Genomic DNA, 20,935 nt, shown 5'->3' with positions numbered 1-20,935 from the left:
CAAAATTAAAAGCACAACAAAAGATTATTTTTTTTTAGTAGTTAAAGAACCCATTTGATAATGATTTTAAGAAGTGTTTTTAACTTGAAAAAATGTTTTTGAAAAAAATTAAGTGTTTGATAAATTTTAGAAAACACTTTTAAAGTTTTGAAAAATAATTTATTATATTAAAAAATCATTTATAACGTTTGTTGGAGAAACACTTGATCGATAATTCTCCTCAAAACATTTCCGGATAAAAAACTTTAACTAAAAATACTTCGAATAAAGATATTGTTAAACGCAGTCTAATACCGTTAGCAAAACAAGATTCCTCCTATGAACCCGAATAATTGGGGTCTTAGAACTCATAATTGTTATAAGAATGATTCCCATGCCAAGTAATTTGGTTCTAATTAAAGGTTAATTTGACGCTGATGACTTTTGAGTGTACCAAAAGTCTTTGCTAAATGGCAGACAGGCACCAAGTGTCTTCATTTTCGTATTTGAATTGAAATAAATGAAAACCAGAAATGCACCAACAAAATCAAAATCCAGAGCTACTTGCTTTCCTTTTCAGTATGCAGACGGGCCAACATTCAACAAGATTAAGTACTGCTATCAGTGTCATCACTAACATATGTGCGAAAACTTCAAACTCTACTCTCCATTATTCACCAGTGCCTACAAAAAGCCGGTCGAGAGAAGGACTTGACAATAGGAGAAATTAATGAATACCGACTTCACATGACATAACCTATATAACTTTGATATATTATTTGCCATTTTTTTTTTTTAATTTCTTCTCTAAAGTACTACTTTGACTTGAGGATTGATTAATGACCTTGAGACATTGCTGTAAAGATCTTTTAGTTACTTATTTCCTACGAAAAAACCAATCTTTCAGTACATTATGATATTCCATGGTGGAGAGAGGAAGAAGTTTCTAATAATACTAAGTTTTTCTAACATGCATTTTAAAGTTTGTTTTAATGGGTGAACAATCCAATTAACCCTTGGAACATACTACAATTTTAGGTGGCGAAGAGTCGACATTGAAGTGTCAAACCTTCTCGTTGATGTGAGCTTTTGGGGAAGATCAACCTATTATTCTTAGAGTAACTTTTATCTGTTGAGTGACAACCCTTCCACTTGGCACCATTGGATCACTAAGGCCGAATTTCGTCCCTGCTCGATAGGTGGGTCTTGCAGTCAAGCTTCCTTCTACTTTTGCACTTAAGAGCCAATCTTCGTTCGATCCAAGGAAACCTCTGCATGCCTCTGTTGCCTCTTGGAAGGCCTACGTCCCATAGAAATTGTCTACCTAAAACTGTCTCTTAACTTACACTTCCATTATTATGTTAAAAATGGATAATTTTTATGTAGACGAGAACAGATGGTTATGGATGATGTTGGAACTCATTTCCCATCTGTTTGAGTAATTTACAATCCCGTGAGACATGACAAAGATGTATTTCTATGAGATAGATGCGATATTCCACATCAAATAAGAAGTATATGTGTGGAGAGTTTTTCTTAATTTAAAAATGAATGGATAATATTTACATGAAAAAGGAGTGAGTCATTACTATTAAACAAAAAAATTTGGACTCTCAGCCGTCTTACTGTAGTTAGGGTTAGAGAATCATTGTAGAGGAGTTGTTGAATTTTTATACCGACTTAAGAATATGTTAAAAAAGAATCATTTCACCGAAAATGTTCGTGAGAAAGATTGAGATGATGCTGTGGGGGTGATGTGAGTGGGGTCGATTGCCTAGAATGTTCTTACTATACATCTTTGCCAAGATTTCTTCTTTTTCAATATTTTTCCTTTTTGGCTCTAAAGTTGGGCTCCTTTTTCTCTATTTTTTTGTTTGTGGTGGTAAGTTAGAAGTGTGGACATTTTTTCTTCTTCCAAATATAAAAAATTCCATTTGTGTATTGGTGAGTTGTAGGGTCCATGAAGAGGCTGCTTACGCTCTTGCCCTGGTCCCGTCCTTATCTTACTTTTTCATGGTTCCACCTGATATTCTCATGATGCCCATTTCACATATGGACACCACTGCAATCTTCACAAAAGATTCATGCATGTTTCAAGGATTTGTGCCTTTAATCAGATTTTTTCGGTGCAATGACTTCTGGTTCAAAATCTGAATCACACTGCCCTAGTGGCATTGGCATTTTTCAAAGGCTAGCCCAAGAGGCAAAATTATGTGGGATTCTATGAAATTATTGAACATCTTAAAGGTGAAAACGATTTTATGTTGGGTTGGGGTTTTATAATCAATTAATTTATTGCAAGGATGATAATATGGTGGATTTGGGTTTAGAACGAGTCACTCCACCCCGATTTTATGTTATTTATATAAATTAGTTTTTCTCCCCATCCTAATAAAAATATGAAATGAGATGGGACTAAGAACGAAGAGCTTTCTCCCCTTTTCTATCCGACTTTTTGGTTTCAAGGAGCTTTTGCCTTTGCCAATTCTATGAGTCCTTTTTTTTTTTTTTGCATATGACATTATTATTCCCTTTATTAGGATCTACTAATTCGAACTAAGCTGTTTTATGATGTTCTGAACCCAATTCATATACCGTTTTAATGGACGAATAATCCAATCCTTGAAACATTCTATAACCTTAAATGAAGAAGAACCAATAGATTTGATAATTACACTAAACTAAATATATTTTATAAATAAATAAATATTATAATTTTTAATATATATATAATTGGGATGACACAGGATAAGATTAAAACCTTACTCAAGTTATACAAAAAGTTCCCAAATCTATCCTTATTCCGTTTACGTACTTTTATTCTAAATTTGAATATCCTCATTATTAATAACATATTGAAAAGGGGTATATGCTCAAGCCAATTAGCCAATGATGGGAATGATTTGAGGTTGGGTACATGCATGAATTTGCCAATTCATCAATTTGAAAAAAGGGAGTTTAGGAAAGGTGTTAAAGAAACTAATAGGAAGGTCAACATGACAGCACGGAATTAGGACCACTTACCTACAAGGCTAATAGCACTATGAAAAGTATGCCAAATATTCAGGACAATCCATACTTATTACCTTTGCATATTCCACCCCTTTGAACAAGCAAAATGGTACAATAAACTATATAATATTAAGTTCAATTAAATAAATGAAATTTATTAGTTGTGTCTGATAATTGACCTTTGAACTAACTCTTAACATTTTTTATTTTTTTATTTTATTTTTTATTTATTATTTTTTGAACTAACTCTTAACATAACATTTATCAAAGCGTACTTCTAACTTATTAAGTGTTTAATTCGATGAACTTTCTATTTTTTATTTTCAAAAACAAATTTAGAGGTTTATATTGAAAATAGTTCTAAATTATTAAATATTTATTTGTTTTTAAAAACATAAAATTCTAATAATATAAAATATAATAACTTTTAAAGATTTATATTGAAAAAATAATTATTTTTAAAAATTAAAAACTTAAGGTATATTCCAATTTTAAAATTTTTTAAAAGTAATTCTTAGTCTATAAATTTTGTATAAAATTCTTAATTATTTGTTCTCCTTATCAACCTATTAGCCTTTTTTTGGTCCCTATTAAAATGAGGTGATTTATTATTATTAGAAAAATTAGGTTAATTCACTCTGTTGGACTTTTGGCTCCAAGCACCCATTACACTTTTCAAGAGATACCCCACTCTTAAACAACCCCTCAAGTGATACTCCATACTTAAGAATCCCTAAGTGATACCTCACACTTAGATTCTTTATTTCAAAGATATACAAATAATTTCACAAACTCTTAGTACAAAACTTTAGACTCAAATGATACAAGCAAACTACGATTGAATGGTGTACTAATAATATGCAAGTTTTAGAATAATGGTGCACTAAAAAACACTCTTCAAAGACTCAAATATATTCAAGAAAAGTTTGAGAAAGTTAAAGTTCATGAAACAATGAAGATTGTAGCCTTTTTATAGAAGAAAAAAAGTCAAACTAGCCGTTGGAGGTTTAAATATTTGAGTTGGGGGTTGATCGGTTGACTAGCCGTTAGCATTTAATTCTTGGCAAGTGAGAGTTGGATCTTGACCACCCCTTGACCGGATCTCAATCAGTTGAGGTGGGGGTCGACCGGTTCTTGTTCAACCTTCACCAGTTGAACAATCGTTTTGGAAGAGAAAGTTTTTTTTTTTTGCATCCCTCGACCGATTGAGCTGGGGGCCGACCAGTTCCTCATTCGATTCAACTAGTTGAGCCGTTTTTGGCTCAACAACTAACTTTTTCAACTTAAAACCTTTCAAACAAGTTTGGAAAACATTTGACACCAGATTTTAGTTGAAAACATGAAATCATCCAACTTTAAAAAATTTAAAACAAAATAATTCTTGTATGATTTTGGTGCATAAGTAAAGAATGTAATGTATGAAAATCTTAATGCACTAACAACTTTACAAAGAGATCTTATGACGCTTAAGTTTTGAAAAACACTTTCTTTGAGGTCTTTTTTTTTTTCATGATTTTTCTTTGACTTGATTTATCTTTGTGATTGTCACTTTGGAAATCGTCTTGCCTAAACACAATTGAAATATAATCATTAATTCTAAACCTTATTTTGTTATCATCAAAACCGAGATTAACCAAACCTTGGTTTCACAATTATAAATTTGATTCCCCTAATTATATTGTTTGATCAATATTGTTAAGAGATTTTTTTTAAAAAAATTTGTAATTGACAATTTTTGTCAAAAATAGATGTCTAATCAATGTTGTTTATTTTTGTCCAATCCACATCCAATTATGAGAATTATTACAGTGGAGAAATTTCTATATTAAGCTAAAGGCTTGAAGAGATTTCTAATTTAAGACATGGCTTGAAAGTGTGAGATTTGAAAATTTTCATACATTCTTAATTGCATCTTGAAATTTTTTAAGATTTCTTAAAAAAGAAAAAAAATTGTTGCAGATATGCAAAATTTTGCAAATAGTTGATTGAAAGTTATGAAGTTTTTAGAAAGTTTTATTTCAATGAAATTCTTGTAAATTATATTTTTTGAAGAAAATATTTTTACTAATGTGTATTAAGTTAGTTTCATAAATTCTTTTAAAGGAAATTCTTCACATCTACAAAGTGAAAAGGAATTGAGGAAGAAAAAATTGTTGAAAGATTTGGTTAATTAAGGCGTCTTTGAAAAGTTGAAATTTGTAAAATTTTTCTATCTGATTTAAGGTTTGTGTTTTGAGTAACTTTGATTTTGTATTATTGAGATTATATTTTCAAGTTGTTTGAAGACATTAAAATCCAAAGCCTTGTTTGACAACGGTTTTCAAAAACAGTTTTTGTTTTGTTTTGTTTATTTTTCTTCCAAAAAGAAAAGAAAAAGTGTTTAATAATAAAAAATGAAAAATAGTTTTTTATTTTTAAATATAGAAAATATTTTTTAATTGTTTTAATTTATTTTACTTATTTTCGAAAAATTGTTTTAAAAAATAATTATATAAATATAAATAATAATTAAAAATAAAACACTACATATTACAATTATTTTTAAAATATAAAAAAATAAGTTATGAATATTTTAAAATTTTCAAACAAACTTTTGTTTTACGAAATGTTATAGATCAGAGTCCAAATCTCTCCAACTTTAAGCTTTAACAATAAATCATATTGGTATTATGATTTACAAAAGATTGAAGGGGGTGAATGCATACATCTTTGAAAGAGTTGTAATATATTTATTAAAATATGAATTGAATGGATTCATGACATTCTCGAGTATGGAAGTGCTTCAACTATTAGAGTGCAATGACTCGTAAAAAAAATCCAAAAGTTGGATCGGAAATATATTTACTTGATAAAACTCAACATTGATATTGGCTCAAATAAGTATTTTTTTTTATCGCTTATTGGATTATGATATTTCACCTCCTGAGAACTTTTTTATAAATCGATAATTTATAATCTAATTATATAATACAATTGTCTTTACAAGGAAAAAATGTAAATGACACTCAAATTACCCAAATTGGATTACAAATTAAAGAAGCTTGTAGTCTATAAGTGTAATATAAATTGGATTATAAATTAAAAAAAAAAAACTAAACATATGAGTTAAACACTTCTAGTAATGGCTCTCATGTTAGGAGGATCTTAGATTGGAAAATGGACCATTGAATAAAAAACGTTTCTATCGAAGAAAATATTCCACATTCTCATAGGTCATATTTTATCTTTTATAGAGAATATTTCGATTCTCATTGGAGATCTTCTAACTTTTTTTTTTTTGGAAATTTACCAACTTTTGTAAGGATTATGTTAACTTCTAGAGAAAATATTGTTGTTCACTTTTTGCAAAAAAAAACTCTTATTTGGCTTTTCAACTATCTCAATCATTAAACCCTTCACTATGAAAGAGTAGAGATATTTCTAAGCATGGTTCAATGAGTGATCTATAGATGCTATATATCTTGATGTAGATGGTATAAGTTCATTTGTCCTTGATGTGGATGATATATAAGTTCACTGGTCATTTGAGAACTAGGGATTAGTTTGTTAATTGTTTTTAGAAATGATTTTTAAATTTTAAGAATAAAAGGGTTAAAAAAAAAAACATATTTAATAATTAGAAAACAAACCGGAGTTTCCACTTAGTTCTTGTGAACATATTTTTACTTGTTTTGTAAATTTGTTTTAAAAAAGAATTATACATGAAGAATGATTAAAAATAACGTACAACGGATAAAAGTTAGTTTTAAAAAATATCTAAAAGCATAAAAACAAATAAGTTAAAAATCTTTCAAATTTTTAAATAAACTTTTGCTTTGTAAAATATTACAAACCAATTTTTTAAAAGTAGTTTTCAAAAACTGTTTTTTAAAACTATTTTTCAAAATACTTTCCAAACAGGGCCTATTGACAATGAGGATAGGCACTAGGTAGAGAGAATTGATCTATGGTCAATTAAGTGGACTAACTATTAAAAATTCAATAATATAAAATTTGGGAAACATCACCTATTGACCCCCCTCCATCTAATTCCATGGAAGTGATAACCAGCTCTTCACACTTGGCCAAGTTTATCCAGTGAAATTACCTATTGATTCTTGTTCTAAGAGCCCATGCCCATATAGAGTTTGGGCTTTGAAAGGACTACAGCGAGAACTAGGTTAAACCAGTCCAATAGCTCAAAAGCCCAACAGCCCAATGTCAGAATGGACCATGTCAACACCCCCAATATCAATTTAAGAAGTATACATTAGAAATGTCTTTGACACCTTAACTACCAACAATTAAAAATGCAAGTTAAAGATATCATGACTTAAAACATTGAGCTTCTATTTGCTTAACCTCCTACCCAAACCATAAAAATGCTTAGTAAAGACTTCCAACATTAGAAAATGATAGATTTGATTGCCGTGGCCTTGATCTCGATCGCCTTCTGGTAAGCCATTGACCTCGATCACAGCCGTCCCTTTGTACAGAAATTACAAATAATTATCACTAATTGACAATTTTAATCATAATTAAGTCAGTAAGGTATATATCATCAAGGTAGGTAATGCATGGCCAAGGCGTGTCATCGAGTCCAGGAGCCTGCAAGGGTTTAAAGGTCGTGAAACTTGGATGGTGACAATGAGTTAATTTAGAACAGCATCATCAACATAGAAGAAGGAACCTCATTCAGGGGAAGTAAATATTTTCACAAAGGCAGATCAAGTTTTATAGTCACAGCAATGGAGTCTTATGAGAAAAATGGACGCCCCAACTGAAGAGCTTTTACTCTTTCCGGAATAGTCCTTGTGATGTTCATATTGCGTTGTTAGAATATATATGAAACCCCCATCTACTGGTTTTGATCGGATTTGTATAGGATGGGGAAGGAATCAAGGAGCTTTGTTCTGACTGGAAGTTCATTATTCTGCCTACTTATTTTTGCTTTCCTTTATGCTGCATTCTTCACATGGAGTTTCAGTCCATTAGATTCATGTAATTCTTCTAAATTGTAGTCAAATTTTGATCTTGATTTTTCGTTTTCTCATACTAGGTTTGGCTGATTTGAGTTTGTTTGGAGATGAAGGGAAGCACCATTTATGGAATTGGGGTAGAAGCTCTAGTCATGCTGCAGAGAAGATTGATAGAGACATGGAAGAGAGAGAACCACTGAGGTCCATTCTGAGAAGGCTAGTGAGAGGTTCTTTCCTCCTCTCTACTGTAAGTTATGTAACTCAAATTTGAAACATTCAACCAGGGGAAGATCGAGTCAAGCTTGAAGCCACTGGATTTTCTTGCTACTCAGATCTTCATTCAGAAGTCTGCGTCACCGATAAACCAGTTAGGATCAACAACCATACAGTTTACGTATTGTCTGATCAAAGTTCAGATGAATTTAAACAGAGTGTTCAGCCATATGCAAGGAAAGATGACGAAATCGCCATTGAAGGCTGTTAGCCCAGTGCAGATACTTCACGGAAACATTAACCCACCAGCTTGCCATTTCACCCACGATGTCCCGGCCATGGTCTTCTCTTCCGGCGGGTTCACAGGAAACCTCTTTCATGAATTCAATGAGGTGATCATCCCCTTATTCATCACATCCCAACATTTCTGATCCCGCCTCCAGTTTGTCATTACTGACTATAAGCCTTGGATGGTCGAAAGGTACAAGAGGATTCTGAAACAGTTGTCTGCATACAACGCTATAAACCCAGCAGAAGATGGAAGCGTGCACTGCTTCCCCGGGGCTGTTATCGGTCTCAAGTATCACGACAATCTGGCCCTCAATACCAGTGACATTCTTGGAGGCTACTCCATGAGTGACTTCAAGCATTTTCTCAGAAAATCATACAGCCTGAAGATTACAACTGCGTCTGAGATAGAACACCCTAAGCCTGTGCTGATTCTAATATCTCGTCGTACAACTAGGAAGTTCTTGAATGAAGATGAAATGGTGGGTTTGATGGAGGACCTAGGGTTTCAGGTGATCATAACACCGCCTTATAATATCAAGCTTGGACAAGTTTGCCCAGGTTGTGAACTCGTGTAGTGTGATGGTAGGAGCCCATGGTGCCGGCCTAGCAAACTCAGTATTGCTGCCTGCCGGAGCAGTGATGGTGCAGGTGGTGCCACTGGGGCTGGACTGGGCATCGGCAGCCTACTATGGAGACCCAGCTAGAAAGATGGGTGTGCAGTATTTGGAGTACAAGATTGAGGCAGAAGAGAGTTCCCTCTTTGATTTATATGGTCGGGATCATCCGATTATTGCCGATCCCCAATCCATACATTTGAAAGGCTGTGATGTTGCTAGAGCTGTGTATCTGGACGGGGAGGATATGAAGATCAACCTAGTGAGGTTCAGGGAGATTCTGGTTCAAGCAAGAAAGCTTCTTGGAAACCCCACGTCATTCAAATGAAAAAATTACACACTGCAAAGGCCTCATTCATTCAAAATGAAAATGACTATGACCAAAAAGTTTCATCTAGATATTCTGGATTTACGATATAATCAAAACTGATTCTATATACACACAATGCAACGAACACAACCTTAGAATGTACATACATTTGATAGGAAATTGTAGCTTTCTACAGATTGAGAAATATGAGATAGCACACAACCAGCTATGGAAAATTTAAGCATAATATGGCAGTTGCCACTACTGAACATCACGTTGTTAACATCCAAAAGGTTATGCTCATCTCAAAAACTAATAAAAGTGAAGTAAAATTATTTTGGCACACGATCCTATGTGGTAAAGTACATGAAAGGCAGCTACTCACTGTATTTTTTCCGGTTCTATTATTCACAGGACTGTTGAGCTCTTTGTCTGTAGGTAGGAGCTTTTCCTCCATTTCATACACAAGTAGGTTTGGATGGATGAAGGAGCCAGTTTGAGAGGAAGTGGCATCACGGATATCTAGACTCATATAGGGTGCGAATCATGAAGGAAGCAGCAGAGTTTTCAGCATCCTTTACTCTTGGTTTTGTGTCTCCCTGCATCACAAGCACACCATCTACAGTTTCGATATGGACAGAGCACAAAAATCCCTTTTCATGAGCAGGGCCCACTTCTTTTTCAATTCTGCACATTGAAGCAAAAGATAATTAAGAATGGATACTTGCAATGTAAGATGGGGAAGTGAGGAGACTAGAAAACAATTCTTTCAAAAGCTGGGTCACGAGGACAATAATCGCATGCATGATATATATGAACATAAAAAGTAGTGAAATAATTGTTTTCTTTTCCTTCTCTTTTATAATTTATTTATTTTTTCTGTGGATAAACCAATCTTTTGCAAATATGATAAAAAAAAAAAATTGTACTGCTAGCGGTCATAGCTAAAATGCCTAACTATTTTGCTATTGAAAGAATGTGAAATCTTCTATGGAGACTAATCCAGGAAAATTTGGCTATTACTAGTAATGTTGGCACATAGAGCTTGCTTACTCTAAAGACTTGCCACTACATCACACTTCTGATTATTCCCTTTTTTTTTTTTTGTAATAGACAAAGACAATCATATTAAGAGGCACATACAAAAAAGAGGAGCACAACCCAAGCACACTAGATTATCATAGTTCTTATTTTCCACAGTTCAGATATATTTCTTCCTGAGCTTGTAATTTCTGTTAACTTCTTCTAACTTTCCTCGATTCAGATATATTTCTTTCTGAATTTGTAGTTTCTGTTAACTTTAAGCCCAGCAATGTTGGGTAGTGTAAACATAAAAACCATGTGTCCACTCAGTAACCATTGTAACACTTCCTTTTAAGATTGAGTGAAGCAATGTTGGCTAGTGTAAGCATAGAAGCCATGTGAGCGTTGCAGTAACTAATCGCAATAAACCCTGATTACACATAAGAAAGATAAAGCACTTGGAGTAGGCACTCTACTATGGTTCTTAAGGTTTTCAATACAACTAAAACCAAGGTAAATTCCTGGACTTTGGATACTCTTCAATGGCCTCATACTTAAGAAAGAGCCTGAACTTTTCCTAGCAAGGGTAACCAAGCAAGATGAAAAGTAACGTAATTATCCTAAAATTCTCTAGCAAGAAATAGATGAGGAAATTCACAAAAAAATTGAATTAAATAATTTAAGAATCCATTCAAACACTCCACTAGTGCATTTCATATAAAAACAAAACAGAACTACCTGATCCTATTCAAAATCACCACCACAGAAGAAGCTTAAACTTCTATAATCCATATGATTTTTAAGAAAGAATTAAATAAAGGAAAGAAGTCAGTCATGAAATTAAAACACAGGTTATAGATTCCTCTCCTTGTCTCCTACTTGCTCCCCTTTACCACCAGTCTCATTGCACCGTAAAAACAGTTATTTCTAGTCATAATCAAAGACAAAGAAAAGGGCCACAGATGGCTGCGAAGTAAGTTCATCACAGTGGAGTGAGAAGAATATGTGTAAGCCTCTGTCTCTATGAGTTTAGATGCTTTCATAGTTTAAGAATCAGATAACATAGAGGTACATTGCCGAATATGTATTGGTTATAGTGGGTTCTAATCCAGAAATACAATTCTAGTTTTACGAACACTTTGATCATCCAAACTGTAGAACTTCCAACATTGCATAACAAAGTCAATTAGTGGGTTTTTCCTCCATTTGTTCTTAATTTCTGGTTGCATGGTGGAAGTTTGATATCCCTTTCACTCCTGCTTTTCCTCTTGTGGCTAAGGAGATGTGCTCCCTCTGTTTTCCTCTGAAACTATCCTTTGTAAGATCTCAGCTTAACAAACTGTTACCCCACCAATGCTTTTGAGAGTACAATCTGGTCATTCAGCCTTGACACATTACTTTTGGCCTTCCTGGTTCTAGTAGTACCTTCAAATGAACAATCATGTCACATCACTGATGTACTCAATAGGTTTGGTTTCACATGGCATACCATCCTTTCATTTTTTTTGTTTTTTTGATAGGAAAATAGAAGATATATCAATCAGTCCCTAACAAAAAGGGTGCAACCTATGTACACAGATGCCATACAATAAGCACCAAGGTAAGAAGGAAGAACAAAAAACCTTCTGGACAAGAGAGCCATCATAAGGACCAACTTGTTTACAGTGAAGGATATAAAAAAATCCCACAATATACAATCAATTCCCTATTCCCAAAGGAGCTAAAGGGACTTAACAAAGATCCTATTCACTCTTAGACTGGGAAGCTCTTCCTCATTGAAAATTGTTCTATTAAGCTCACCATGTGCACCAAAACAAGCATAAGGGAGTTCATTTGCCAAACCTTACTTCACCTCTTATCCAAAACCACAATCTTCCACCCTAATAGAAGATCTATCTTACCTAATCTGGATATTCTATTTCTATGCTTTCTTACATTTTGTGCAAAGATAATTCACAGCATGACTCAAAAAAGAGGGAATGCAACCTAAAACACGTGTCATCAACAAAATCCCCAAAGAACAAGTTGGCCCACAAAAACAAAGAATTTAAGACCAAGTATTTTAATCTGGGGGTCAGTCGCTATTCTTCCTAAAAGGTCATTCTTGTTCTCTGTAGATGAACCGCATAATACAATGATGGGCTGCATTGTGAGCAAGCTGTCTCCTCTTGCTCACATACTGTCCATCCCACTGTAGGGAAGTCTCTAACTTTCCACGGAACAATCATGGGGGCGTTCACTGACCATGGAACACCCTAAAATATTCCTCCATCTCATCTAGGTACTCTAATGTCATAACAAGTTAACTATGTATAGAAGCCCTTCATACTGCACATGTTTCATTCAATTCACTTTAATACAAAAACACACATACACACACACTAAATATTGTTAATGGTACTCCTAAAATATTTGTCAACACAGCATGAGAATTTGCTCTCTGAATTCGTCATCCAATAAAAACTATGATCTGCAAACTATCAAAACAAATTTAAAAATTTATATGCATTGAACAAATTAGGAAACAATTAAGGATTAAAATAAAGAAATTTATATGATCTTCCAATGTGTAGAATTTCATACCGGTAACTTGGTTTAGGCCACTTCTTCTTGCTACAAAACTCATGTAACTTCTGTTTTGCTCCATCAATCTCACATGATCCATTGATCTCGAGATTATTCTGGGTCATCTCAGTGTCCTTTAATTTAGATGACAGCTTCTGCAAGGCTTCCTTTGCAGCATTCAATTTTGCAATTTCCTTCTCGTCAGAAGAACCTGAGGCAATAAACTTGCCACCTACATAAACACTAGCAATATTCTTCGACCCTTTCCTCCAATGCTTGATATCGACATGCTTTCCATCCTTCTGGCACAGTTCATAGAGCAATGTCACTGGTTGGGGTTGTTGCTGCAAGGCTTCATGTGTTACAATAGGCTCCAAGAGACCCCTAAAGACCTGAAAATATAAAAGCAAAACATAAAAAACTACATCAAGATACCAACAGTAAGGACAATAATTGTTAAAAGAGAATTAAATCAACAAAATACTCACCACCCAAAGAACTTGCAGATCAAAATTACAATCTACATAAATTGCTGCTGCCACAGATTCAACAATGTCTGCGAGAAATTTAGGGGCTTTTACTGATCCACCATACAAAACAGAATCACCCTCCTCTTGGACTGCAAGTGCAAATTCTCTAACCTAAAATCACAGGGTATCAGCCAAGAACATATCATTATTTAAAACTTAATTGTTCCTTGTATAAAATAATCAATCTAATACCTTATCATCAAGAGCAGCAGCATTGTGCCGGACATACTGATAAAGCCCAACTCGAACAGCCACACGAGCAAGTTTCTCAGTGCTGATATTGGCAGCCCGGATCAGAGAGAGTTGACCGGGATCAAGTGATGGGTATGCAAGGAACACATAATTGCTTAGAGCACAGCCCAATGCAGCATCACCAATGAACTCAAGTCGTTGATACGATGCGGAATCAGTGTAAGATGAATGAGTCAAGGCCTCCTCTAAGAGCTTTTTGTTCCTAAATTTGTAGTTAATAATTCTCTCCACAGCCTCAACTGAGGCCTCCATGCTTTTACTTGGATAAGAAAAAAATTCTGGTTCTATTTTATCCTTCACATTGAAGGGTAGTGCCAACATTTCAAGAAACATTTCGAGTATACATGATAGAATATCATATAGGCGAGAAGAATGAATTTGAATTATCCCAGAATATCAACTGAAAAAGAGCAAATAGAGTGTTAGATAAGGATTCCTTGAACCAAATAATACACAAAGCTGAATCTTTTGTCAACGATAAGGAATCAATTTACAGGATCAAAGCACTTTGGTTGCTGAGAAACTCCAAGAAAAGAGAGGAAATTAATACTTAAGGTCTTCAAAAACTAAAATCTCCTACCTGACAAAACTCAATGGAACTAATTACTTTAATTGATTTCCCAAAATTTTCCAATCGTGAGAAACCAAAAGAAACAGAGGAAGGATCATAATCTTCTGGCTTTTGTCCTTTTCCTTGGTGTTCTCAGACATCCAAACAGACCGACCTCAGAAAAAGTGAGAAAGAGGAACCAAAAAAAAAGAAAAAAAACTGTCATAGTTTAAACTCTAAGCAACCAAATCTCCACCCAACTGAGCTCAATAAACTGATTCCTCCGATCAAATACCAAAAGAAACAGAAGGGGGTAAAATCTCCAGTTCTTTCCTTTTGTTTTCTTTTTCCTTGGTTTTCCCGTTAACCAGACGGACCAACTAACCAATGCAGATGGTAACTACTAATCTTTGAGGGACCAACAAAGATATAAACTTACCAGGAAAACTGTTTTAGAGGGGGAAAAATGCAAAAGAATCTTCAGATGGTCGGCGAGAAGAAGCAGGAGACTGTGCTTGGAAGGTAAAAAGAAAAAAAAAAAAGAAAAAAAGAAAAAAAGGGGTGTGGGGTCTTGGGGCCGTAGGAAGTAGAGACTGCTGTGAATGATCACGGTTTGGAGACCATTGAGAGAAAATAAATTAAAGTAAATAATTAAAAAAAAAAACAAAAAAGGAAAGTAAATAAATTAATAAAGGAAATAATTTAGGCAGTTTTGGAATGTACTTCCTTCTTGTTTTTAAAAATAGAACCTTCTGCATAAAAGCAAGGAAATCTTATATGAAAAATAGGGCTGATCTTATGTTCTTGTGAATATATTTCCAAAATTTTAAAATTTGAAGAAGCAAAATCCTCTAACCTTAAAATTTTTGAAAAATTATTATATTAAGAACGTGTTTCATGGTATTTTTATTCATAATATTTGTAAAAATGTTTTTCAAGAGAATCATTAGTGAAGTAAAATGTTTTTATGAGAAATATTATAAATGACTTTTTAATTTTTTTGAAAGCATTTTTTTATATTTCATATAATATATACTTTTTTTTTAAATGCTTTTTATACTAAAAGTGTTTTGTAAAAATACCATAAATAGGCTCACAGAGTTCTTATATTTTAATAAAGAGTTTTGATTTTTAAAAATAAAATATATGAAATAAAAGTAATTGTTTAAAAAACTAGTTTCATTTACTAAAATTTTAAAATAAAAAAGAGTGAGTTTAATGATATAAGATAAATTTATAGTTTTTTTTTATAAGATATACTATTTTTATATAGTTTTTTTTTCTCTATTTTTAACTAGAAAAATTTTATTTTAAAAATAAAAATAGTAAATATAATGGACATTGGATTATTCACTTTATTTAATGTTAATGTTATCTTTGTGTATTAAACAACATAATTCATTTTTATTAACTTAGCTTTGTTGGTACATTAGACTAGGTATTTTTATGTTGAAAATTTTGTTTCATTTCTTCTTGATTCAATATTTTACTTTTTATTGAAGATTCAATGTTACTATATGATCAACCACATAGATAAGTATAGAAAGGTCTGAGAATGACTAAATAGAATTAATTAACGCTTGAAGTGGACTTAAGATTTTTAAGTTGAGGGAAAATGTTTTTAAAACACCTCGAGTGCTCAAGCACCACATATAACACTCAAGCGCAACTTGGAATGGTTACAACAAAGATTCCAATTTCCATAACATTTATTTTCATATTTTAATCAATTTTACTTTGAAATTTTGAGTTTCAACCTACTAAGTACTTGTATCTTATAAATACCATGTTAATTTTTATTTATTTATTTTATGCGAATATTAAAAAAACCTAATTAGACTTCTTTGTACCAAAACTTTTAAGATGTTTGTCATCACATTTGTTGGGTTGAGAAGAAGATTTGTATCCCCTCAAGCGCTGAGGTAGAATTCATTGGGAGCATGTGTGGTGCTACATCATGGATGTGAAGTTTCATGTAGGTACTAAGACTTAGGGCTAGCTTTTATTAGCTACAATTGTGTACTCTCCTTTCAAATTGTGGATTTGTGATTAGAGGTCTCTAACCTCGTGGTTTTAACATCCACATAGTCTTTACGAGACTATATGGGTGGTTTTTTCACATAAAAAATTTGTATCTATTGCATTGATTTTATTTAATTTATTATCTATGTTAAAAGAGAAAGTTAGAGAATTAGAAATAATTAGTCTTGGGCTAAAATATTCCTAATGCCTATACACCCCTTGTACATGTTCTCTAATTTAGATTTTTAAACTTTCAATTGGTATCAACATAGGGAATATTTGGATATCTCCATTGCTAAATCTCCCTAAGGCTTTCTAGATCTAAGCAACAAAAGCATATAAGCATGAAAAACTTTATAGATCTAGATAGATGTGTTTTACCTCAAATCTACATGTTTCCAGACCATTCTCATCGATGAAGATGTGTCAAATACATGGTAGATCTTGTAAACTCAATAGCATTTTGCTCAATGGCCTTTTCCAAATCTTAACACACAAGCAGTGGAATCCTCTAGAAGGGTTGATGGCTAAGGTTCATTTCTCTCTAGAGATTAGAAAATAAGTGTGACAAAAGTTTGAAACCCTAACCCTTAAGGAAGGCTTATTTGGGCTTCTTGTAGGTTTAAGTGACTCAAGTCCATCTTAAGTTTAGGTTACTTAAACTAGTCCACTTAGATCATAATTGATTAATTAGCCTTATTAGACTCTAATTAATTATTTAGCTCAATCCAAATAGATAATTCAAAAGCTCTTGTACAACTTTATGTATTTACCAAAAAGCCTTTATGCACACAAGTAAACAAATAACACAACTAACGCTCATAAACTATATCACTATGAAGCATAAGTTCGAGAGGGAACTATGACCATCAATCTTTGTTATCTTGAATACTAAGCCTAAATTACATAGTAACTTTGGCTAAGAAATACCAAAGATAGGGTTACTATAACTTTTACAATACATTCAGTATTGTCTTCTAGGATTGGCCAGTAAAGGTTGTCAAAACCAAGTTAAAAAAAAATATTGCTTTTTACCTAATTCTCTAAATGAAGGATGTATATAATTGATTCAAAGGACTTTTGAATTTACTAAAATAAACCTAATTAAATTGCAGAGAAATTATTGATTTTTTATTGGGGTGTTCCACAATTTAACTTTGGGTATAAACCTTTAAGCGAAATAAGAGTGTATATTTTGATTAATCTTATGGTATTTAGAATGCATGTCTACTCAAAGTTGATCTGTATCCTAACTTTTATTATTTTATTCCATTTTGAATTATCTAATAAGTTCAGATTTTTAGGCTTTTACTACTTTGTGTAGATTTTTTTTAAGGTAGGTAACAATGACAAAATCTCTTATAATTATAGATTAAGAATTACCAAGAATTCCTAATATTAAGGAATGCGCGATTGTATCATCTCCTAAGTCAAACTAACTTTAAAAAGTATTTTGATTTCAATACCAATGCTCTAACCTTTCATTCATCCTATTATTACTCCAATCTCACCTATAGTTTCCTTTTGGATCTAATCCTATGTTTTCATGTTTCCCATCCTAAGATAGTTTTTTAGTCTTTGATGAGCGTATTTTTACATACATAAACCATAAAGGAATAAGAAATAATTATTCTTGATTTTAATGAAATTAAAAACAATGTTTTATTCAATAATGTAAATGAGAAAGAAAATAAACCAAGGTAAACCTTTGATGTCTTCCTTTTTTCTCTAAATTGTAAAAAAAATCTTTAATTAATTATTTTCTTGAAACCTAAAATTGGATTTTTTTTTTTATAAGAAAAGTAAAAACTAACACCATGAGATGCTCTTATTGGTCACTTATTTCCTAAACAATTACCTAAAAATAACAAAAGAATGCAAAAATCTTGATTTCCAAGTCATGTGGAGCCCTCTTAGGGTTGACGGAGTGCCTAAGACAAAATTTTTGAGGTAGGGAAAGCAAAATCTCAAAGTGGTGGTGAGTGATTTTGAAATTATAAGTAAAATTTTTTAAATGACCATTTTGAATTCAAAATGACTCTTCAATTCTACCTTGTTGTCTTCAAATAGTCATATTTCTTCGATTGAACTCCGATTTTCATGTTGTCTAAAGCTTTAGGCTTCTAACTTCTCAAATTTGAAATGATATATGATTTCTCAAAATTAAACTCCTAAAGTCCTTTAAAACTCACGTCAAATTCAAGGTATGTGTTGTTATCATGTTTGAATTTCAATTCCCATATTGAACTTTGAGCCATGACCTCTAATCTTCTTTCTCACTTTTGCTTGCTCTCCATATCTCTTCATAATATTCATTTCTCATATTTCTTGTTATGCATTGTTCCATTTGCATTTGTTGCAACACTCATCATGCTTTAGAACTATTGGAGCTCTTTGTATGTACATTAAGTTCCTTTACTATCATGGATGTAAGAAGTTCTTGTAACTTGAATTATTTTCATCTCTTAAACCCAGATTTTAGCTCAAAATATACGTTAAACTCATGGCTAGGGTCTTATCAATAATTTGAGATAAATTGGATGAGTTAAGCCTTTTTATTGTATATTCACTCTCTAATTGTGTCATTAAAACAAAATTTGCGACTCTAATATGACCACTAAGACCTATAGGAAAATATTGACTCTATCAAAATTCAAATATGAAGTTAAGTCAAAATCTATTGTAGAGAGTCAATTGCACTCCCATAAGGACTATACGACCACCTTAAAATCTCACCCATAAGTCAAAGTTACTACAAACTTTATCACAAACTTAGTATCCTTTTACATTTAAGATACCATACAATATAATAGCTTTGATGAGATCATTACTACCCAATAACTAATGTCATGACTCACCATAGGTCATATCAAATGTGTAACCATGTATATTAGTGCATTCACCATAGGAACCCAATCTTAATGACCAAGACTAATCATTCTTACAATTAAGAGATAGTGCACTATATAACCTCAAATGGATTGCCTAAGTCCATGAACCAATTGTGAACTAATAATTTACTTGTAAGGAACTTATGATTTAGATCTTCCATGCAACTTCTAATGTACCCAAGTTATGTTCAATATAATAGATGTTAGACTAGAATGCTCAAAAGATATAATGCATGAAACTTATGGATAAATTAGGAAACAAGAATCTTATTAATAAATAATAAATCCATTACTATTATATCATGTCATACTTTTAGGGCTCTATTATCTTAACAATCAGAGTAGGAAAAACTTTTAAAAACCAAAATTTTGTTCGATGACAAAAACTATCCTCATTAGAAGACTCGTACAGAGTTTTTATTGAAAATGCAAAGAGAATGAGCCTAGAATTAAATGGAATTTAGAATTCAATGGAATTTAATGCAAAGAAACGCTAAAATTAGATGGAACTTAGAAGATCTACTGGAGAACTCAAGTTTGAAAAAGAATGAGACTAATTGAACCATGAGAGCAATGAAAAGAATGCTCGGGCTCTTTATAGCATTTTTAATAAGGTTAGTCTTGATGAATTTCGCAGGATAGCCATATGCAAATGTGCTAAGAAAGCCTGGGACATTATCTTAATAACCCATGAGGGCTCTTCGACTATGAAGTTGTCCAAAATTCAAATGCTCATCACCAAGTTTGAAACATTAGGATACAAGAGGATAAGACCTTCTTTGTATTTTATTTAGAGTTTAGTGACATGGTTAACTCAAGCTTTAACTCAAGGAGAGAAAATTCTTAACTCCGTAGTAACAAGAAAAATTTTAAGATCTCTTCCTAAGAGGTTTAGGCCTAAGGTCACAATTATTGAAGAAAGTAAGGACATTGACTCTATGAGAGTTGATAAATTTGTGGGGTCCCTTAAAATATATGAGATGTTACTTCCAAGTTCAAAGAAATTTAAAGGCGTTGCCTAGAGGTTTATTCAAATGAAGAAATTGAGTATGAGTATATTGATATAATTGAAAAAGGAGAGCTTGCCTTAGAGAAATTTCATAAAAAGCTCTCCAAAAAAGCAAGACCCAAATAAGGGAAAGAAAATTAAAAATTCTTCCAAAGAAAAAGATAAGATCATCTCTAAAAAAAAAAAAATATATAGAATGCCTTAATTGTAGTAGGCTAGGACACGTGTCATCTGACTGGCCTAGTCCCAAAAATATTAAAAAGGCCGTATAGGTAACCTAGAGCGACATAAAGTCAAGCAAGAATGAGCTTTCAAATCCTAAAAATGAAAGGTATAAACAAAACAATTTTTTTTCCTTTTATTATTTTGTCATTGTAGTATAGTCGTGAGTATTCCTACTTGTCATGAACAACACATTATAACCCTAGCCACGAAAAATCACAAAGCATTTTGGGTTGTCAGACTTTGAGATCAGATTTAATGTATTCAATTATTTTTAAATTAAAAATATTAATTATTTACTAAAGTTAAAAAAAACTAATTTAATATTTCCCAAAATAAACCTAAAATTATTGATTTTAAATTCAATTAATCAAGATTTAGGATTTGATTGGAGCCAAAATATGTGTTTCAATGATATATATATATGATATGATTTATGTAATATAAAAACTCAAATCATTTAACTTAACTCAAATTGATGCTAAAACCTCAGT

General features: G+C 32.3%; 2 protein-coding genes across 3 annotated transcripts; one reads left to right on the top strand and one right to left on the bottom strand.

Moving 5' to 3' along the window:
• The first annotated feature begins 7,792 nt into the window (after positions 1-7,792).
• On the top strand, positions 7,793-9,430 carry LOC117908129 (alpha-1,3-arabinosyltransferase XAT3-like). The gene is made up of 4 exons (XM_034821796.1): positions 7,793-8,176; positions 8,234-8,592; positions 8,644-8,875; positions 8,973-9,430. The coding sequence occupies exons 2-4, from the start codon at positions 8,366-8,368 to the stop codon at positions 9,393-9,395; spliced, it is 882 nt and encodes a 293-aa protein (XP_034677687.1). The 5' UTR covers positions 7,793-8,176; positions 8,234-8,365; the 3' UTR covers positions 9,396-9,430.
• Positions 9,431-9,515: 85 nt separating this feature from the next.
• On the bottom strand, positions 9,516-14,868 carry LOC117908446 (ribonuclease 3-like protein 2). Of its 2 annotated transcripts, none has more exons than XM_034822025.1 (5): positions 14,737-14,868; positions 13,688-14,147; positions 13,454-13,606; positions 12,984-13,357; positions 9,516-10,064 (listed from the first exon to the last, which is right to left on the bottom strand). In XM_034822025.1, exons 2-5 carry the CDS (start codon positions 14,078-14,080, stop codon positions 9,890-9,892), a joined length of 1,095 nt encoding a protein of 364 aa, XP_034677916.1. In that variant the 5' UTR covers positions 14,081-14,147; positions 14,737-14,868; the 3' UTR covers positions 9,516-9,889. The 2 variants fall into 2 exon arrangements, with proteins under 2 accessions (XP_034677916.1, XP_034677917.1); XM_034822026.1 differs by lacking the exon at positions 14,737-14,868 and adding an exon at positions 14,328-14,725.
• Positions 14,869-20,935: the final 6,067 nt, after the last annotated feature.

Source organism: Vitis riparia, chromosome 19, assembly GCF_004353265.1.
Source record: "Vitis riparia cultivar Riparia Gloire de Montpellier isolate 1030 chromosome 19, EGFV_Vit.rip_1.0, whole genome shotgun sequence".
NCBI classification, from domain to species: domain Eukaryota; kingdom Viridiplantae; phylum Streptophyta; class Magnoliopsida; order Vitales; family Vitaceae; genus Vitis; species Vitis riparia.
This window is presented reverse-complemented; position numbering and strand designations above follow the sequence as displayed.